This window comes from Chanodichthys erythropterus, chromosome 3 (genome assembly GCF_024489055.1).
Source record: "Chanodichthys erythropterus isolate Z2021 chromosome 3, ASM2448905v1, whole genome shotgun sequence".
NCBI lineage: Eukaryota > Metazoa > Chordata > Actinopteri > Cypriniformes > Xenocyprididae > Chanodichthys > Chanodichthys erythropterus.
In genome coordinates, this window is record NC_090223.1 from 17,133,358 (window position 1) to 17,150,349 (window position 16,992).

The window sequence follows — 16,992 nt, forward strand, 5'->3', positions numbered from 1 at the left end:
CTGTAATTTCCTAGGAGGGTCAGAAGGCAGCACATTACAATGCTCTCTTAAATAATACCAAACATAAAACATTTGCTCTATCATAGAAAAATAAAGATGAACAGCTATATCATATGTTCAACGTTGGCACTTCAGAAAATCAAGAATGGTGCATCGCAGCAGCATAAACTCCAGCATAATACAGATGCTCGCGCATCAGACACCATGAATCTCACAAACCTCATGCCAAAAATCAGAAGAAATTAAATAGGCCTATTATATTTGCAGAAATGATTTGTTTAATTAATAAATAAATGTTAATTGGTCAGAAAATAATGTCACAATGTAAAAAATAGTAATGGTTGTCTTCATTTTCATGCAAAATATAATATCTTATGTCTTTCTTTTGATTTTTGGGGTGAAATTTGACCTGGATAAGTTTTCAGATACACAAGCATCAGAAACAAATCTCATGAAATCTGTTCAGCTCACATTTCACCCAAATAAATTTATTTATCTATTTAGATTAGATTAGAAAAAAAATGCAATAACAATTTTTAAAATGTTAAAAAGTCCATTTTCTAAATGCGGAATGTAATTTCTTTTGTTTTTGGGGTGAAATGTGACCTGGACGTGTTTTTGTGAGATTCACTCAAAGTTACAATTCTTTAATAAAACAAAGGAACACATTAAGTTCAAGTTTAATGGCAGCCAGTCCGGATTGTGCTTTAAAAACAGCGTCATGTGGAGATGAGACGGGCCGCCCCTCTGTGCACTTGTGCTTGAACGGGCCCGTACTCCACACGCTCCCCGTCCACCGTCATCACGCCAGCCTCGCTCAGCGGCTCCAGCCTCAGCGCTCGCACTCGCCGGTACACCAGGTGCGGGCAGCCGCAGTCCAGGTGCGTCCCGCTCTGCATGGCCCGGAAGAGTCGCAGCAGGGTGGCCCGAGAGATTCCCGCCGTCACGTAGAACAGGTGGATCAGCCCGTCGTCAGCTCGGGCGTCCGGAGCCGCCATCAGTTCCTCGTTTAGGTGCGATTGGAACATGGCGAGCACCAGGACGAAATCCTGCTCCTCCACGACCGTCCAGTCTTGCGGGACCGGCTGGTCGAGCGGGACAAGCAGGTGGTCAAGCAGCTGGTTGTCGGCGGTAGAAGAGGAGTCTGTTTCCGGCTGGTCTCCGGCAGGCAGGAAGGCCAGTTTGCCCTGATAGATCCGTAAGGACGCCAGACGCACCAGCGTTCCCAGGAGGAAGCGAAGCTCTCCGATCTGACGGAACTGTTCGCTCTCGATGTCCACGTCGGCCACGAAGCCCCAGGCCAGAGAGAGGAAGGAGAAGAGACGAGCGCCAGACGACAGACAGATGGAGATCAGGTCGAGCCCTGAGATCAGACCCTTACACAGCAGAAAGCCACAGCTAGTCAACAGATCCTCACCCCACACCGGAGACTCACTACAGGCGACACACAGATCCAGTCACAACATTAATGTTCAATCATAGCAAAACACTATAATCAGAGGCCAGTGTTGTTTACCGGATAGAAACGATGCTCCAGGACTGGAAAATCAAACATGTACATTTACAAACAGCAAAATGAACCGATTACAATAAAAACATCCTCTATAAATGTTATTTTTTGTATTATCTATATATAGCCTACTGTTATAGTGTGTATTAATATTCTAAAATAACTTTTTTTATATTTTCAATTTGCATTTTAGTTTCAGTTTTAGTAGGCAAGGCACTTTTATTTGTATAGCACATTTCATACACAATGGTAATTCAAAGTGCTTTACATAAAAAAGAATAATAAAACATAGAACATAAGGAATAGAAATAACAGTAAAAACAGAGAATTTTGCTATCCTATTTTGCTACAATTAGTAGGCTAATTGTGTTTGTTTTTTTTCTTTTTAGCTTTAATTTGTTTTTATTTTAGTAATTTTAAGTAATTTTTCTTTAAGATTTTCATCCAGTAGGCTATTTATATTTTTCAGATTTTAATTTTTAGTTTTAGTAAACTATAACAACTGTCAAGCAAAACTTGCAACACTAAAATCAATGACTATGAATTGAAAAGATCTTGATATAAAAAAGCACAAACAGTAAAGTGAACCTTATAACATTAGTTGAATGTCAAAACAATTATGGCTTGTTTCCAACACTGAATAAAAATAAAATAAAAACTCACAATTATCTTTTAAATAGTTTTATTCCATACTATTGCTACTATTGTAGTATTTACCCACATTAAAAATACTATAGAAAGTTATAGTAAATAGGCCTAGTGTTTTTGAACCATACTAAATGTATAATTATAGTATTTACAACACTTTGTTAATGAATGCTACAGCCTACTGTAGTATTAACTATAGTGAATGGATAAACTGTAATAAATACTGTAGTATTCTTTAGTTTTTACTACAGTAAACTGTAGTGTATTGTAGTATAATATGCCATATAGTTGTAGAAAAATGAGTACAGTATTGGGTAAAGTAATTTGTTTATATTATATTACCACAGCAACCATAGAATTACTACAACAAATTAATTCAAGTACTTTACCATAGAATGGTTCAAAAACACTATAGTATATATATATATATATATATATATATATATATATATATATATATATATATATATATATATATATCTATATATATATATATATATAATGAATTCAAAATATTAGCCTAATAGTTTTAATTAACAATAACAACATGGCTAGTATTTCATTCTGAACACAATCCAAAGTCCTGAGTTGTAAAGGTTCACCTGACAGTTGTCCTGAAAACCCTGTTTACCTGAATGGGGAAAAACTCGAATTCATAAAAATGTTTTAGCTTCTTTACGTAAATCGGGCCAAAACTTAAACCATAATGCAAAGCGCATTCAATAATAAACAAACATGCGTTTGGCGGGACGACATCCGATTCGTCATATTGAGCGTTATGATTTCTCGCGCGCATTTCATTAATGTACGAGTTTCTATTTTTCTCTGCTTATAAATAACTTATGTTGAGATGAATAAACCGGAAATTGGATTAACAAAGTTATTATTGACATATCTGAAGTTCTGAGGTAGCTTACTAATAAAAGTGATCCGTTTAATTTTAAGTACAGTCTAATCACCAATAGGTGGCGCTTGTGCTTCAATAATAAAAGTCCAACGGCCAAACTCTAAAGCGCGCGAATGGACACAGATTATTCTGAGGTAAATCTGCAGCGGTGCTCAATCATTTCGCGTGTGAATCGTGTGCTGATGAAAGTCTGCGGTCTGCTTTATCTTCACGAATAGAAATGACTCCATTATAGTAAGGCTTGTTTCCAGAAAGTGTATTTAACCTCTCTTCACCTGCTTTATTCACCTGAATTCAGCAAACATCAGCTCTTGGATGCAAGTCATTAGCGAACCATTAATGCTTTCATTTGTTTGTTCTCTCTCAGCAGAACCGAACTTTTATTCTTTTGTTGAAAGAAACGCTGAGTTTAAACCCGCAGAGATTCAGCTCTCACAAAGAAACACGACTATGGCTAATGGCTGGAATAATGACTCTCGATAATGACTGCTTGCATTGCAAACTTTAAATTGAGCAGCAGAACATTCTCCATCTGAACGAGCACGGTTCATGAAGAATTTAATGGCGATTACTGAACTAAATGAAGTTCTGCATGAACACTGACCCTAGATCACAGTCTATCTGGGCTAACGTTATTCCAGTAACATTAAAGGGGATAAGCTGAATTGTTTTATAATGTTTCCTGGGGTGCACTTGTAATGTTAGTATGATTTTTACATAAAAAATTGTCATAATTTAGAAATAAAAGGCATTTCTGCTATCCTGATTTTAGCCCTCTGATTTGAACGCTCTGTTTTAAGGGGCGTGTCTGCTGTGAAACTTCAGTGTAAACGCCCACTGCTGTGATTGGCTAACATCTTTCCATTTGAAATTAGTCAAGTATTAGTGATGGGAAGTTCGGATCATTTTACTGACTCGGACTTTTGAGTCTCGTTCAACAAAATTAACGAATCTTTTTTCGAGTCATTTCGTTCATTTTAGCAAAATGTAATGAAAATGTTATGTGTTACTTCCCCAGCACATCTACTACTTATGCAAACGTTGATCCCACTACAAACAATACAAAACTACAATGCTATAAGATTCAGAAATGATTAATTCATTACCTGGGTCTTCAGTTTATGACAAGCTGATTAAGCTCCCCTCACCTCTTGTCTGACAAGTCTTCGGGTTTAAGTCATTCCTTAATGACGTGACAGGCAGTCCCATGCTAAACCAATGCAGTCTGAGCCGGTAGGAGAATTGATTAGTTCATCTCATCAGTCTTTCGGGTTTTTGAGTCGTTCCTTAATCACTTGACAGACCCATGCGCTATTTCTGACATTTCTGTCACTGTTTTTGTTACTGTTTCTTGAGGATCTGTGGTGTGTTATTATAAATAAATAAAGCCCGGTTATAAATAAGGTATTGATTAATTTATCTTTTTGACTTTCTATCTGTAAATAAACACTAGGCTATATAATAATATGATAATCCAAACCTACAATACAAAGTATTTATAGCCTAGTTTGTTCATTTTTTCTCCAGTTTTGAGTTTGCTGTTATAATAATTGCTTTTCCTAGTCAGACTTGACATATTAGTCTAATATATGTATAAGAAGATTGCTCAAAAAGGACATAATGACATAAATTTGACATAAATTTTGAATTATTAATGTTAGTTTAAGACATCAAGGTTATGATAACTTCAACTTTAACAGTTGTAACACAAACTCAAACAAAACTGAAGAGTTAACGTTATTTACTAATAAATATAATGTGCTTGGGTCACACAGCATAGTGTATGGGTATATCACGTGATTAAGGAACGACTCAAAAACCCGAAAGACTCATAAAAAGAACTAATCAATTCTCTTTCCGGCTCAGAATGCATTGGTAGCGAATGGGTCTGTCACGCGATTAAGGAACGACTCAAAACCCGAAAGACTCATGAAATGAACTAATCAATTGAATCATCAGGTGTACTACTTCTAGCAGTACAGAACCTGTAGAATATTGCACATGCGCGACTGAACGAATCACCCCCCGAGACGACTCGTTCTTCCTGAGTCACATTAAAGATTCGTTCAAAATGAACGAATCGTTCAAGAACGACACATCACTATCAAGTATTACTCTCTCTTTTAGTGCGTTTTTACTATTACAGCTCTCAAGGTTAACTAATCGTGAAAAGTGTTGCATTACATTTAGATCTATGGCATTATTTTTAGATCATGGCATGAAAGTTTGCAGTGATGAACAGCCGATCACAGACATGTTGTTGAGCGCACGAAAGCAGTGATCTCGTTGAAACTCAATTTCTGCACAGTAACAAAAGCTTTCATCATAACTAACAGTGCAAACGCGATGTAACTAAGAGATTCGTTAAATAAAACAGGAGTTTTGGCATGTGTCCAGAACTCAGTCTCTGATAATCATCATATAATTGCTTGTTTAGTCAAGGGTTTGATTTACTGACACATAGACAAAGAACGTCTGACTGTACATTAATCATTACATACAGCATCATATCAGGCATTAGAATGAACACAGTTACACACATGTTGTTGCATTACTGTCGAGTCCATATCACAAAAGTCTGTTTTTTCAAAGTCTGCGCTGAAATGCGATTGACATTCACATTGTTGAAAATAAATAACCATATTCTGAGCATTAGGATCCTTTTTAAAGGTAATGTTGTATCGCTCTTCTCTCCTCATCATCTCACTAACACGCCAGTGGGCGGGGCTAATGTTGCATTGATGAAGAAGGCATTGATTTCTTCTGCCTTTCAAAGGATCCTAATGCTTGGAATATGGTTATTTATTTTCAACAATGTGAATGTCTCATTTCACTGTGGATTCTTTGGTAAATCAATCGCATTTCAGTGCAGGCTTTGAAAACTGACTTTTGCGATATGGACTCAACAGTAATGCAACAACATGTGAGTAACTGTGTTCATTGTAATGCCTGATCTGATATAATGATTCATGTACAGTCAGATGTTCTTTGTCTATGTGTCTGTTTTAGTAAATCAAATCAGTGATTAAATCGTATAAAGAAAGCGGTCAAAGAATGCTCCCTTTGTAATTGTTGAAGCTGTCAATCAAACAGCGCGTGCTGGAGCTGATAAACAGCACAAGTTTATCAGTGGACACGTGCCAAAACTCCCGTTTTATTCAACGAATCTCTCAGTTATATCGCATTTGCACTGTTAGTTATGATGAAAGCATTTGTTAGTGTACAGAAATTGAATTGCAATGACTTTCATGTCTGTGATCCACTACAGTGTTCATCTCTGCAACCTTTCATGCCACTATATAAATATAATACCATAGATCTAAATGTAATGCAACACTTTTCACGATTAGTTAACCTTGAGAGCTGTAATAGTAAAAACGCACTAAAAGAGAGAGTAATACTTGACTAATTTCAAATGGAAAGATGTTAGCCAATCACAGCAGTGGGCGTTTACACTGAAGTCTCACAGCAGACACGCCCCTTAAAACAGCGTTCAAATCAGAGGGCTAAAATCAGGATAGCAGAAATGCCTTTTATTTCTAAATTATGACAATTTTTTATGTAAAAATCATACTAACATTATAAGTGCACCCCAGGAAACATTATGAAACAATAAAACAATGCAGTTCATGAAGTTATCTGGTCTTTAATAATGTTATCGAAACGTTTGCAAAAAATCTTTATTTTTGAACCCTTTTTAGTTCAAAACGTTTTAGTTGGACGTTTAGTTGTCTAACATTTTTTAATGTTACTACTTCATATGCTGTCATATGCTACTTTTTGTTTCAGAATGTACAGAGTGAATGTACTTCCATTTAAATAACAGGACTTTCTGAACATTCAGAAATAACCTAATCTATAAAACACTAATAATTTAATAACACTGTTACATGAAATCTTTAGCAAATCTCAAAATAAATATGCATTTTTCATATTGTACATTATAATGCAGCATTTATAATAGCTGGGTTTTTGTTTTATTTATACAAATAAGTATGGAATTTTACCATTAGCCTTAACTTATCTGCATTTAATATTAGATTTGAGATTGAACACAAAAGATAAATGTGGTTGGACCCTTCATATGTCAATCAGAGGGTCTCGAGGGCGGGTTTTGGCCAGCATCATGTGACTGAATGAATGGTCACAGTGGCTCTGAATGCTGCTCACCGTGTGTAGTGATGGACGGAAGCAGCCAGTGCGTTTCCCGAACCTCCGGGCAAGATTCCCAGCGGAGTCTGGATGGCCTTTTCCCAATCCTGCCTATCCATTAGACCGTTCACAACCTAAAACAAACACACTTACATACATGAGCTGGATGGCCAACACACACACGCAGAGACGGACACACAAGCGTTCTCCACGCACCTCAAACAGCAGCCCGTCTCCAGACAGAATCACCAAAGCGTCCCACTGCGTCAGGTCGGCATTCCTCACCAGATCTCGAGCATGATTTGGATGCTCTGTATGGATCACAGATCACAGGATGCGATCACATTTCAATCCCAAGAGTCAGTTAATGCACTTCATGAGCAGATTCTCTCTGGTACATTAAACATGTCTATTAGATCTGACCAAGAAGTCCTGATACACCCGGACATCCAATACCATTCTTCCCAATGCAGTCTTATTCTACTACAATTGAGAAACTGTTGGTTTTTATTCATATTTTCTGTTTTCATTTTAATTTAAGTTAAAGTTTTAGTAATTATGTTGTGTGTTTTAGCCATTTTTATTAGTTTTTTTTTTTGTCTATATAGCTTTCATAAATTCAGTTTCAGTTAACATTTAGGCCTATTTTAAGTAATGAAGATATATTTTTTAAATGGTTTTAGTTGACTATAATAACCCTTTCTCAACAACGCTATGTCACGACCAATTCGTACGTATTTTACGAGGTGGCTACTTCGTAGGAATTTGCATGAATTCATATGATTTGTCTAAACCCCAGTGACGGGTAGGTTTAGGGGCGGGGTTAGGGCTCAGTCATTCGTACGAAGTCATACGAATTGGGCAACTCATAAAATACGAATTATTTAGTAAAAAACTTATAAGTGAGGACATACAAATTAGCCACCTCGTAAAATACACTGTAAAAAAGAAGTGTTGGTTTAACTTAAAAAAGTAAGTTACCTGGTGATTAGTTTTAATCAACAGAAACTCAAAATAGTATGTTATCTGAACTAAATTAATTATCCAAGTTGAATTGACAAAAGAAAAAATGTTATGATAAAGTTTTTTACAGTGTATGTATGAATTGCCGTGAGTTTGGGTTGGTCTTAATGGTAATACTATGGTATTCTTTCATGTAAGCACTATTATTATTATTATTCAGCGCTATATGTATATAAGAATCAGCTCAACTGTCTTCAATAATAATCCGAAATGTTTCTTGAGCATCATATCTGCATATTAGATTGATTTCTGACACTAAAGACTGGAGTAATGATGCTGAAAATTCAGCTTTGATCACAGGAATAAAATATATTTTAACATATAATCACACAGAAAACAGTTATTTTCCCCCTCACTTTATGTATTTTCAATTATTACAAAATATTATGATATATTTTAAAAATACAGTTTAGATACAATTTTTAAATTGTGACAAGGTATAAAGAAAATGGATCCAAATAAAAAATAGTAAAAGTTAAAAATGATCAAAATAAAATATAAAATCAATTATTCCCAAGTAATAAAGCGCAATTAGTTAAAAAAAAGAAAACAAATTCTGTGCTTGTGCCAACTATAGTATGAGAAAATTAAACACTGAAAACAGTGAAATATTTAATAATATTTCAATAAATATATATATATTTTTATTTGTTATGAATATCATTAGCTCTTATGACAAATTGCTTGTGATGTTCCTCATTTGTCAGTTGTTTTGGATTAAAGCATCTACTAAATGAAAAAATGTAAATTATACAGTCAGATACAGCAATTGATTTATGAGCTTAAGAAAATTGCATGAAACTCCTATAAAAGTATCACAGCGCAAGTAAGTCTGAAGTTTTAATCCTGTGTGTGTGTGTGTGTGTGTGTGAGAGAGAGAGCGAGTAACAGCATTGATGGAGTGTGTGTTTGTGTGTGTCAGGCAGAAGTGAAGATTCATAGTGACTGATTCAGCAGAAATGCCTAAAGCTGAGACTGCACTTCACACACACACACACACACACACACACTCATTGGCTCAGTGTGGATGTGGTGTGATGTGTTAATTGAGGGAGACACTTCACATCATAGTGACCCACATTACTGATCACACACATTCATGTTCAAACAGCAAATATATGCTTCATTCCCTCTTAAAAATAAAGGTTCCAGAAGGGGGTTTTCACAATGAAGTCATATAAGGACCATTTTTGGTTCCTCAGAGAACCTTTCAGTCAGCAGTTCTTAAAGGATTAGTTCACTTTCAAATGAAAATTTCCTGATAATTTACTCACCCCCATGTTCATGTCTTTCTTTCTTCAGTCGAAAAGAAATGAAGGTTTTTGATGAAAAAAAAAAACAGGATTTTTCTCCATATAGTGGACTTCAATGGAGCCCAAACGGTTGAAGGTCAAAATTACAGTTTCAGTGCAGCTTCAAAGAGCTTTAAACGATACCAGACGAGGAATAAGGGTCTTATCTAGTGAAACCATCAGTCATTTTCAAAAAAAAAAAAAAAATACAACTGTATATGCTTTATATAAACAGATGTTCACCTTGCACGTTCTTCCGCTTTCCGCATTCTTCAAAAAGCTTACGCTGTATGTCCTATGCCTTCACTATTCTACTTATGGATCGAACACAGCACCAGTTTAGTTTTTTTCCGTAAGTAGAATAGGGAAGGCGTAGGACATACAGCATAAGCTTTTTGAAGAATACGAAAGTGCGGTTTTGGCGGAAGCACTTGGAAGGCCATCATTTGTGTTTATAAAGCATATACAGTTGCATTTATTTATGAAAAAGACAGATGGTTTCTCTAGATAAGACTCTTATTCCTCGTCTGGTATCATTTAAAGCCCTTTGAAGCTGCACTGAAACTGTAATTTTGACCTTCAACCGTTTGGGCTCCATTGAAGTCCACTATAAGGAGAAAAATCCTGGGATGTTTTCATCAAAAACCTTAATTTCTTTATGACGGACGAAAGAAAGACATGAACATCTTGGATGACATGGGGGTGAGTAAATTATCAGGAAATTTTATTTAAAAGTGGACTAATCCTTTAAGAACCATTTTTCTTGGTGTGAAGAACTTAATCTAAAGTATCTTTTTTCAGTTTAGAATCTTGTGGAATGGAAAGATTCTATGGAGGTTAAAGGTTCTTCATGGAACCATTGATATCAATAAAGAACCTTTATTTTTAAGAAAAAGATTTCACTTGTATCTGAACATTTTAGCAGGTCTCTGCTGAATGAATTTATCCTCTTCCAGAGCTGATTAGTGTTACACAGCATGGGTTTATCAGTGACTTGTTTCTGAAATGTGTTTACAGTCTAAAGCACCAGTGATGGTGATGAATATAGACACTGACAGATGGATGAATCTCATGAAGAAACAACCTGCTGTGATTTCACCATAAAATCAAAGAGAGAGAATTAAAAAGTTCGGTATTATTTTCATGGCATTTATTATCACTATATAAGTTGGAACACAAACTGCACAGTGAGAGTGAATCATGCACAACACACACACTGAAAATTTGACTGACTGATGGATGTATAAATAGATCCATCAGCATCAAGACACACACACACACACAATCAGTGGCAGCATCACTCAGACAGCTGTCTTTCTCTCTCTCTCTCTGTCTGTCGGAGGTTATTCTGAGTTCACCGTGTGACAGTGAATCTCTCGTCAGTCCTGCTGCTGTCGAGTGTTTTTCACTCATATGTGACTAATAGCATGTTTTATGTATGAAGCTCCAAACTCTATATAGTGACACAATGATGAAGAAAACAACTTCAGCCCCCAAAACAGATCAATACTGTTATGGTGGAGCCACAGTTTCAGGACAAATATGCTGAAATCTGCTTTAAAGGATTAGTTCACTTTCAAATTAAATTTTCCTGATAATTTACTCGCCTCCATGCCATCCAAGATTTTCATGTCTTGCTTTCTTCAGTCAAAAAGAAATGAAGGTTTTTGATGAAAACATTCCAGGATTATTCTCCTTATAGAGGACTTCAGTGGCCTCCAAACAGTTGAAGGTCAAAATGACAGTTTCAGTGCAGCTTCAAAGAGCTTTAAACAATCCCAGACGAGAAATAAGGGTCTTATCTAGAGAAACCATCGCTCATTTTCTAAAAAAATATTAAAAATCATACATTTTAACCATAAATGCTCATCTTGAACTTCTTCTCTATTTGATTTCCAGCAGTGTAGACACTGCTAAGTGTATTACTGCCCTCCACAGGTCAAAGTTTGAACTAATTGTTATTTAGCATATAGTATATGACAATTTAGTTCAAACTTTGACCTGTGGAGGGCAGTAATACACTTAGTGTGGTATCTGGTATCGTTTAAAGCTCTTTGAAGCTGCACTGAAACTGTAATTTTGACCTTCAACCGTTTGGAGGCCATTGAAGTCCACTATAAGGAGAAAAATCCTGGAATGTTTTCATCAAAAACCTTCATTTCTTTTTGACTGAAGAAAGCAGGACATGAAAATCTTGGATGACATGGGGGTGAGTAAATTATCAGGGAATTTTTATTTGAAAGTGAACTAATCCTGTTTGAGGTTTGATACCGACACCGACAGAACCAGAATTTAGAGACGGTTCACCCAAAAATGATCATTCCCTAATCATTTACTCAAATCATTGACTTTTTTTTTTTTTTTGGATAGTAAAAAAGATGATATTTTGAAGAATTTTGGGAACCAAACAACATTGGACCCCATTGACTTTCATTATATGGACACCCAGTTTTAGGTCAAGTCAGACTGTTTGAAAAACATGAGGATGAGCTGAAACACCCCGTTTGCTGCCGCAGTAGCAGATCATCTAATGAATCCTCAATCTCTTCAGAGCTTCTGAGAAATCCTCTCACACTCATGTGCTTGTGTGTGTGTGTGTATGTGAGACACACCTGTGATGACGAGTTTGTGTGGTATATCAGCCTCAGTGAGCATCCGCTGAACGTGGCCGTTATAGAGAGCCATCGCTTGGCCCCGCCCACTCTGAGGATTGACCAATACCATCACGCCACACGGGCGGCGGACTTCAGAGAACAACACACCTGAGAGAGAGAGAGAGAGAAAGAGAGAGAGAGAGAGAGATGTGAAGGGTCTGACAAACACATTTACATGCAGAATAAAAAATAGAAAAAAATCACTGATCGTTCTTGAATTCAAGAATCACTCCTGAATCAGTGTAAAATAAAAAAAAAAATAAAGTAAATAAAAACTAAATTAAAACATCAAATATTAAATAAAAAACAATTATAAAATAAAATAAAATAATATAAATTATAAAATAAATAAAAAATAATTTTAACCATAGCAAATATTAATAAAATAAAAATACAACACAATGAAATCAAAGCAACCTATGTAATAATAAATAAGAAAAAAAATGTAATCATAGCAAATATAAAATACAACAATAAAATTCAACACAATATAATAAAACCATAGCATTTCACCTTCTCATGGCTGTAAATAACAAATGTGGTGCCAAAAGTTTAACCTGTTTAGTGTTCGCTATTTTAATGGAAACATTACGAAATATTGGTGAACAGACGGATATTAATGGCTCCAGGAAATGACTGAACTGTGTGTGCACAAAATAAACATTTAAAAGACATATTTAACTGCACTTAAACGGTTTTGTTCTTTATATTTGAGTCTGAGATGAATATCCCTCATATTGTCATCATCAGTTTGAACTGTAGAGGAAAAAAAATACAGCCATTTTATGGTAAATTGAATTATTTGATTTAATTACATTTTTAAAATGCATTTATTTATTTATTTATATTACTATTTTATACTAATGCAATAAGCCAAGTATTCAGTTTTCTCTGCTAATCTTCCTCTCGGTCTGGTTCGAGATCAATGTGGCAGGAAGTTTTAATTCAGTGTTGAAAAATGTTATTTTAATTCTCTTTTAATTAAGTTTCATGTTTGACAAACATCATAAAGAAAAAAGCGCTGTGGCCTCCGGCAGGATCGCACCGCTATTAGACGGCAGTGCCAGCTAAAAACTCACAAAAGACACACAAACAGATGCAGGTTTGTATTCAGTGTGAGGCATTACTCTAACAGCTTTTGTTCACGTTACAGGAGCATTCGCTCTGGGTTTCTCCTGAGACCGCCGCACACACCATCCGGTTCAGCTAGACGGACTTGTTTCCCGGGGAGCGGTTTACACGCGGGACAGGCTGACGGGTGACAGGTGAGACCTTCAGTGAATACAGACACACAGACGCTCAGGAGCAACGGTTCGACAGCAGCAGGTTTGATGGAGCTATTTTAGGAGGAAGAAACACAGAGAGACGACCAACCCTCAGAAAGAAAGACATTAACTGCCACAAAAGGGTTCAGTGTCTCAAACAGGTTGTGGCTCTTTAGTTTTACCAGAGCACAAATTATTCATGATCAGGTTTGGTTGCCGCTCATCTACCGGATTAAAGGAATATGTGAGGCATTTATATAATTTTGAGTTGATTTATTCATACTAGCGCTGCCTCTGTAATTCATCCAGTCAGTGACAATAAAGCAATTTCATTTAATTTAAAACCTACATTAATAGAATTAAACTCATTTGTTAATGGAAACAGCTTTGATTCTAATGTTTTTCTTGTCAACTATGAAAAAAGACATCGCATTTGTAAAAAATCATTTAAAAACAAAATAAATTCATTAATTAAATAATAAAATAAATACAAACATTTAATAATATTATATAATGCATATTGTTATTGCCAAAAAGAATGCACTGATGTGAAAATTTTGGCTGATACCGATAATCGATAATTCTTTACATTTACCGATAATCGATATATTGGCCGATAAATCTGAATCCAAATTTTTATATCATTTTTGAGAGCCTGATTACAAAAACAAAAGTCTCACCATTAAAAGCAGTCTCCCAAGCACACAATTATATGTTCTCATTATAATTTTATGTAGATTATATGACAGACTTTCGCTGTAATTAACTGTATTTTCCTTTTTTAAGTGATTTCAGTCATTTTTTAAGCAGTTCAAAACCATCATGGTGAACAGTGCACATCTGAAGCGTCTCAGATGAAGGAAATAATCCGTTATTTATCGGCTTTAATATATCAGACAAATTTTCTTATTGGGCCGATAATGATAACATTAAAACCAACATATATCGGCCGATACCGATATGGTGGCCGATATATTGTGCATCCCTAAAAATAATACTACATTTAATCATCTAAAAAAACAATAAAGACTGTTTTATAAAGACAATGCAAAAAAAAAACAACTATAAAAATAAAATAAATATTATTGTAAGTTGTCATTGGCAATAATAATACATTTAATCGTCTATAAAAATAAGGTCCTCAAAGTCTTCTTAAAAAATAATTTAAAAAAATCCTATAAAAATAAAATAAATATTATTGTAAGTTGTCAGTTGCAATAATAATACCTTTAATTATATATAAAAATAAGATCCTCAAAGTATTCTAAAAAAAAAAACACATCCTGTAAATACTAAAATAAATATTATTCTAAGATGTCATTGGCAATAATAATACATTTAATCATCTATAAAAAGCAGTATAAAAGTTTTAAAAAGACAATAAGAGTGATTTGACCACATTCAAGGCTGTTTTAACACATTAATGGCATTAGTATAAAATGATAAAAAAAAATAAAACAAAAAATAAATAAATATAAAAACTTAAAATAAAATATTTATTATATTGTACAATGGGATTGACAATAATACATTTATTAATCCATTAAAATACTAAAAATCTGATTTTAGAGTGATTTTACCACATAAACACTCTGCTTCATATAACTGTGGTAAAATCACTATAACGCCTGACTTCTTGCATTAGTAAACAATCTCAGCCACTTCCTCTGGACTGAAATCTTGCAGCAGCAGGAGGTTCTTGCATCCGAACTGTAATTCATACGTAACCCAGAATCCTCCGGGGCAAAGGGCTGTAATGAGCTCCTGCGGGTCAAAGCACACACACGGATCAATGCCACCTTTCAGCTTCGTGCCAGCGGGAAGAAACCTGACGAACAACAGCGCTCTGTCACAGGAGACGCAGAAAACACATATGCTGACGCCCATCCATTCAGAGAGCCACGAACACCCGCTGCGCTCGTTCATATCGGTCCGTGATTAAAATTCACTCAGCACCTTCACACACTTAATTAGCACTCGAGTCTCTGACTGAAACCTCAAGGCCTGAAATTAAATAACCTGGAGAGACATTCACCTTTATACAAGAAACATGACGATAACGGCTCCGTTCCGAACGCTAGCGAGATGCCTACATAGTCACATTCTCATCCATAAACATTAATAATGAGACATCACAAGCATGAGCTCATTAACATATAACCATCACTATTTTGGAGGTTAAATGTGATTTATCAGTGGGCTTTGCTACAGATATGAACTGTCTGGAGTCTTGAGTAAAGTTTTAAAGTTTAAACTGAAGTAATGGTTTTTCCGTCCAAAACCAAAGAACAAAAAAAGAACATGTCTCCGATTCTACAAATAGGCTTCTATTTTTACTGCTAGAGAAAGAGAGAGAGAGAGAGAGATGTGTGTGTGTGTGTGTGTGTGTGTGTGTGTTTCATTTCTCATGCTGGTAAAGCTCTCAAAATCACAGCTGCTGAACTGTGAACATATGGTGAGATACGGAAGTGTGTGTGTGTGTGTGTGTGTGTGTGTGTGTGTGTGTTTACACACCTCTGTTGTTGTGATGTGTAAAGTGTGTCAGTAGAAACACCTCAAACTATCCAAACACAAGACCACAAGCATTCAAAAACTTCTCTATGGATTCTCGCTAAACCTGTCAGGAATGTGTCCAGGTCATATTTCACCACAACCCCTATATGGGCCATTCTTCAGAATTGGTGCAAACTGCTGTCCCACAACCAGAAAACACATTTAAAAAGCATACATAAAAAGCATGAGTAAAAAGATCCTTCTATTATCTATTTAATCCCACAATAACATTTAAAATCTTAGTAAATTTAATGTATATAAAATCATAATTTATTGGGTACTTTTAATTGACCCTTCGCCTGGAGTTTGATTGACAAGCGATCTAACCAATCATAACGCCGAATCCGCCATTTTGTCCGACAAAGCAGTCAGGAGTTAGAGGATTAACCTCGGTGGACTTGAACTTGAAAAATGCTGTATATTGACATCTTTCAGCATTTGAAACAACATTTCTTCTGATGTTCATTCATGTTTATTTGATGCTATAAATGGACTCGTAGTAAGAGATGATCGGTTCACGAGCTGAGGCGCTACAGTGATCTGTCACGACACATTAAAGAGCCACAAAACGGCTTTTATTGTTAGAATTTCTTAAAAAAAATACAGTTTGAAAGCTGGGACTTTGTTTAATATCATAAGTAACCTGCTTTGTCTTGTCTGTATTTTTCACTCTGTGTGGCGTGACAGCACCACGGCTTGTCGGACAAAGCAACAGTAACTAAGGGGGGCGGGTCTTTGAGAAGGGTCAAATGGGCGGTGGCTGTCCCGAACCCTAACCCTTAAATTTCAACTTGTGAAAATGATTTTGAAATAATTTTTGCAACTTTTTCCATTGTTGTTTTTAAAATATATATTTTAGATTTTTTTTTTAAAGTGAAGTTATAAAATATATTTTATTTTCATGTCACTACCGAAACAGTGTATGTTTTAGTCCATTGGCTGGGACCAATTGGCCATATTCCTGTCCCTCCCTCTCATAGCCTCTCTT

The 16,992-nt window shown here is 35.6% G+C and overlaps 1 protein-coding gene across 1 annotated transcript in view; it reads right to left on the reverse strand.

The window, feature by feature from the left end:
- Positions 1 to 331: 331 nt before the first annotated feature.
- The window catches only part of LOC137017195 (sphingosine kinase 1), a 31,767-nt gene continuing 15,106 nt past the window's right edge, over positions 332 to 16,992 (reverse strand). The window contains exons 2-5 of the mRNA XM_067381191.1: positions 12,145 to 12,294; positions 7,434 to 7,528; positions 7,236 to 7,351; positions 332 to 1,434 (exon numbers count right to left, since the gene is read on the reverse strand). Coding sequence (XP_067237292.1) covers positions 720 to 1,434; positions 7,236 to 7,351; positions 7,434 to 7,528; positions 12,145 to 12,294 — 1,076 coding nt within the window. The 3' untranslated portion in view covers positions 332 to 719. The remainder of the gene's footprint in view (positions 1,435 to 7,235; positions 7,352 to 7,433; positions 7,529 to 12,144; positions 12,295 to 16,992) is intronic.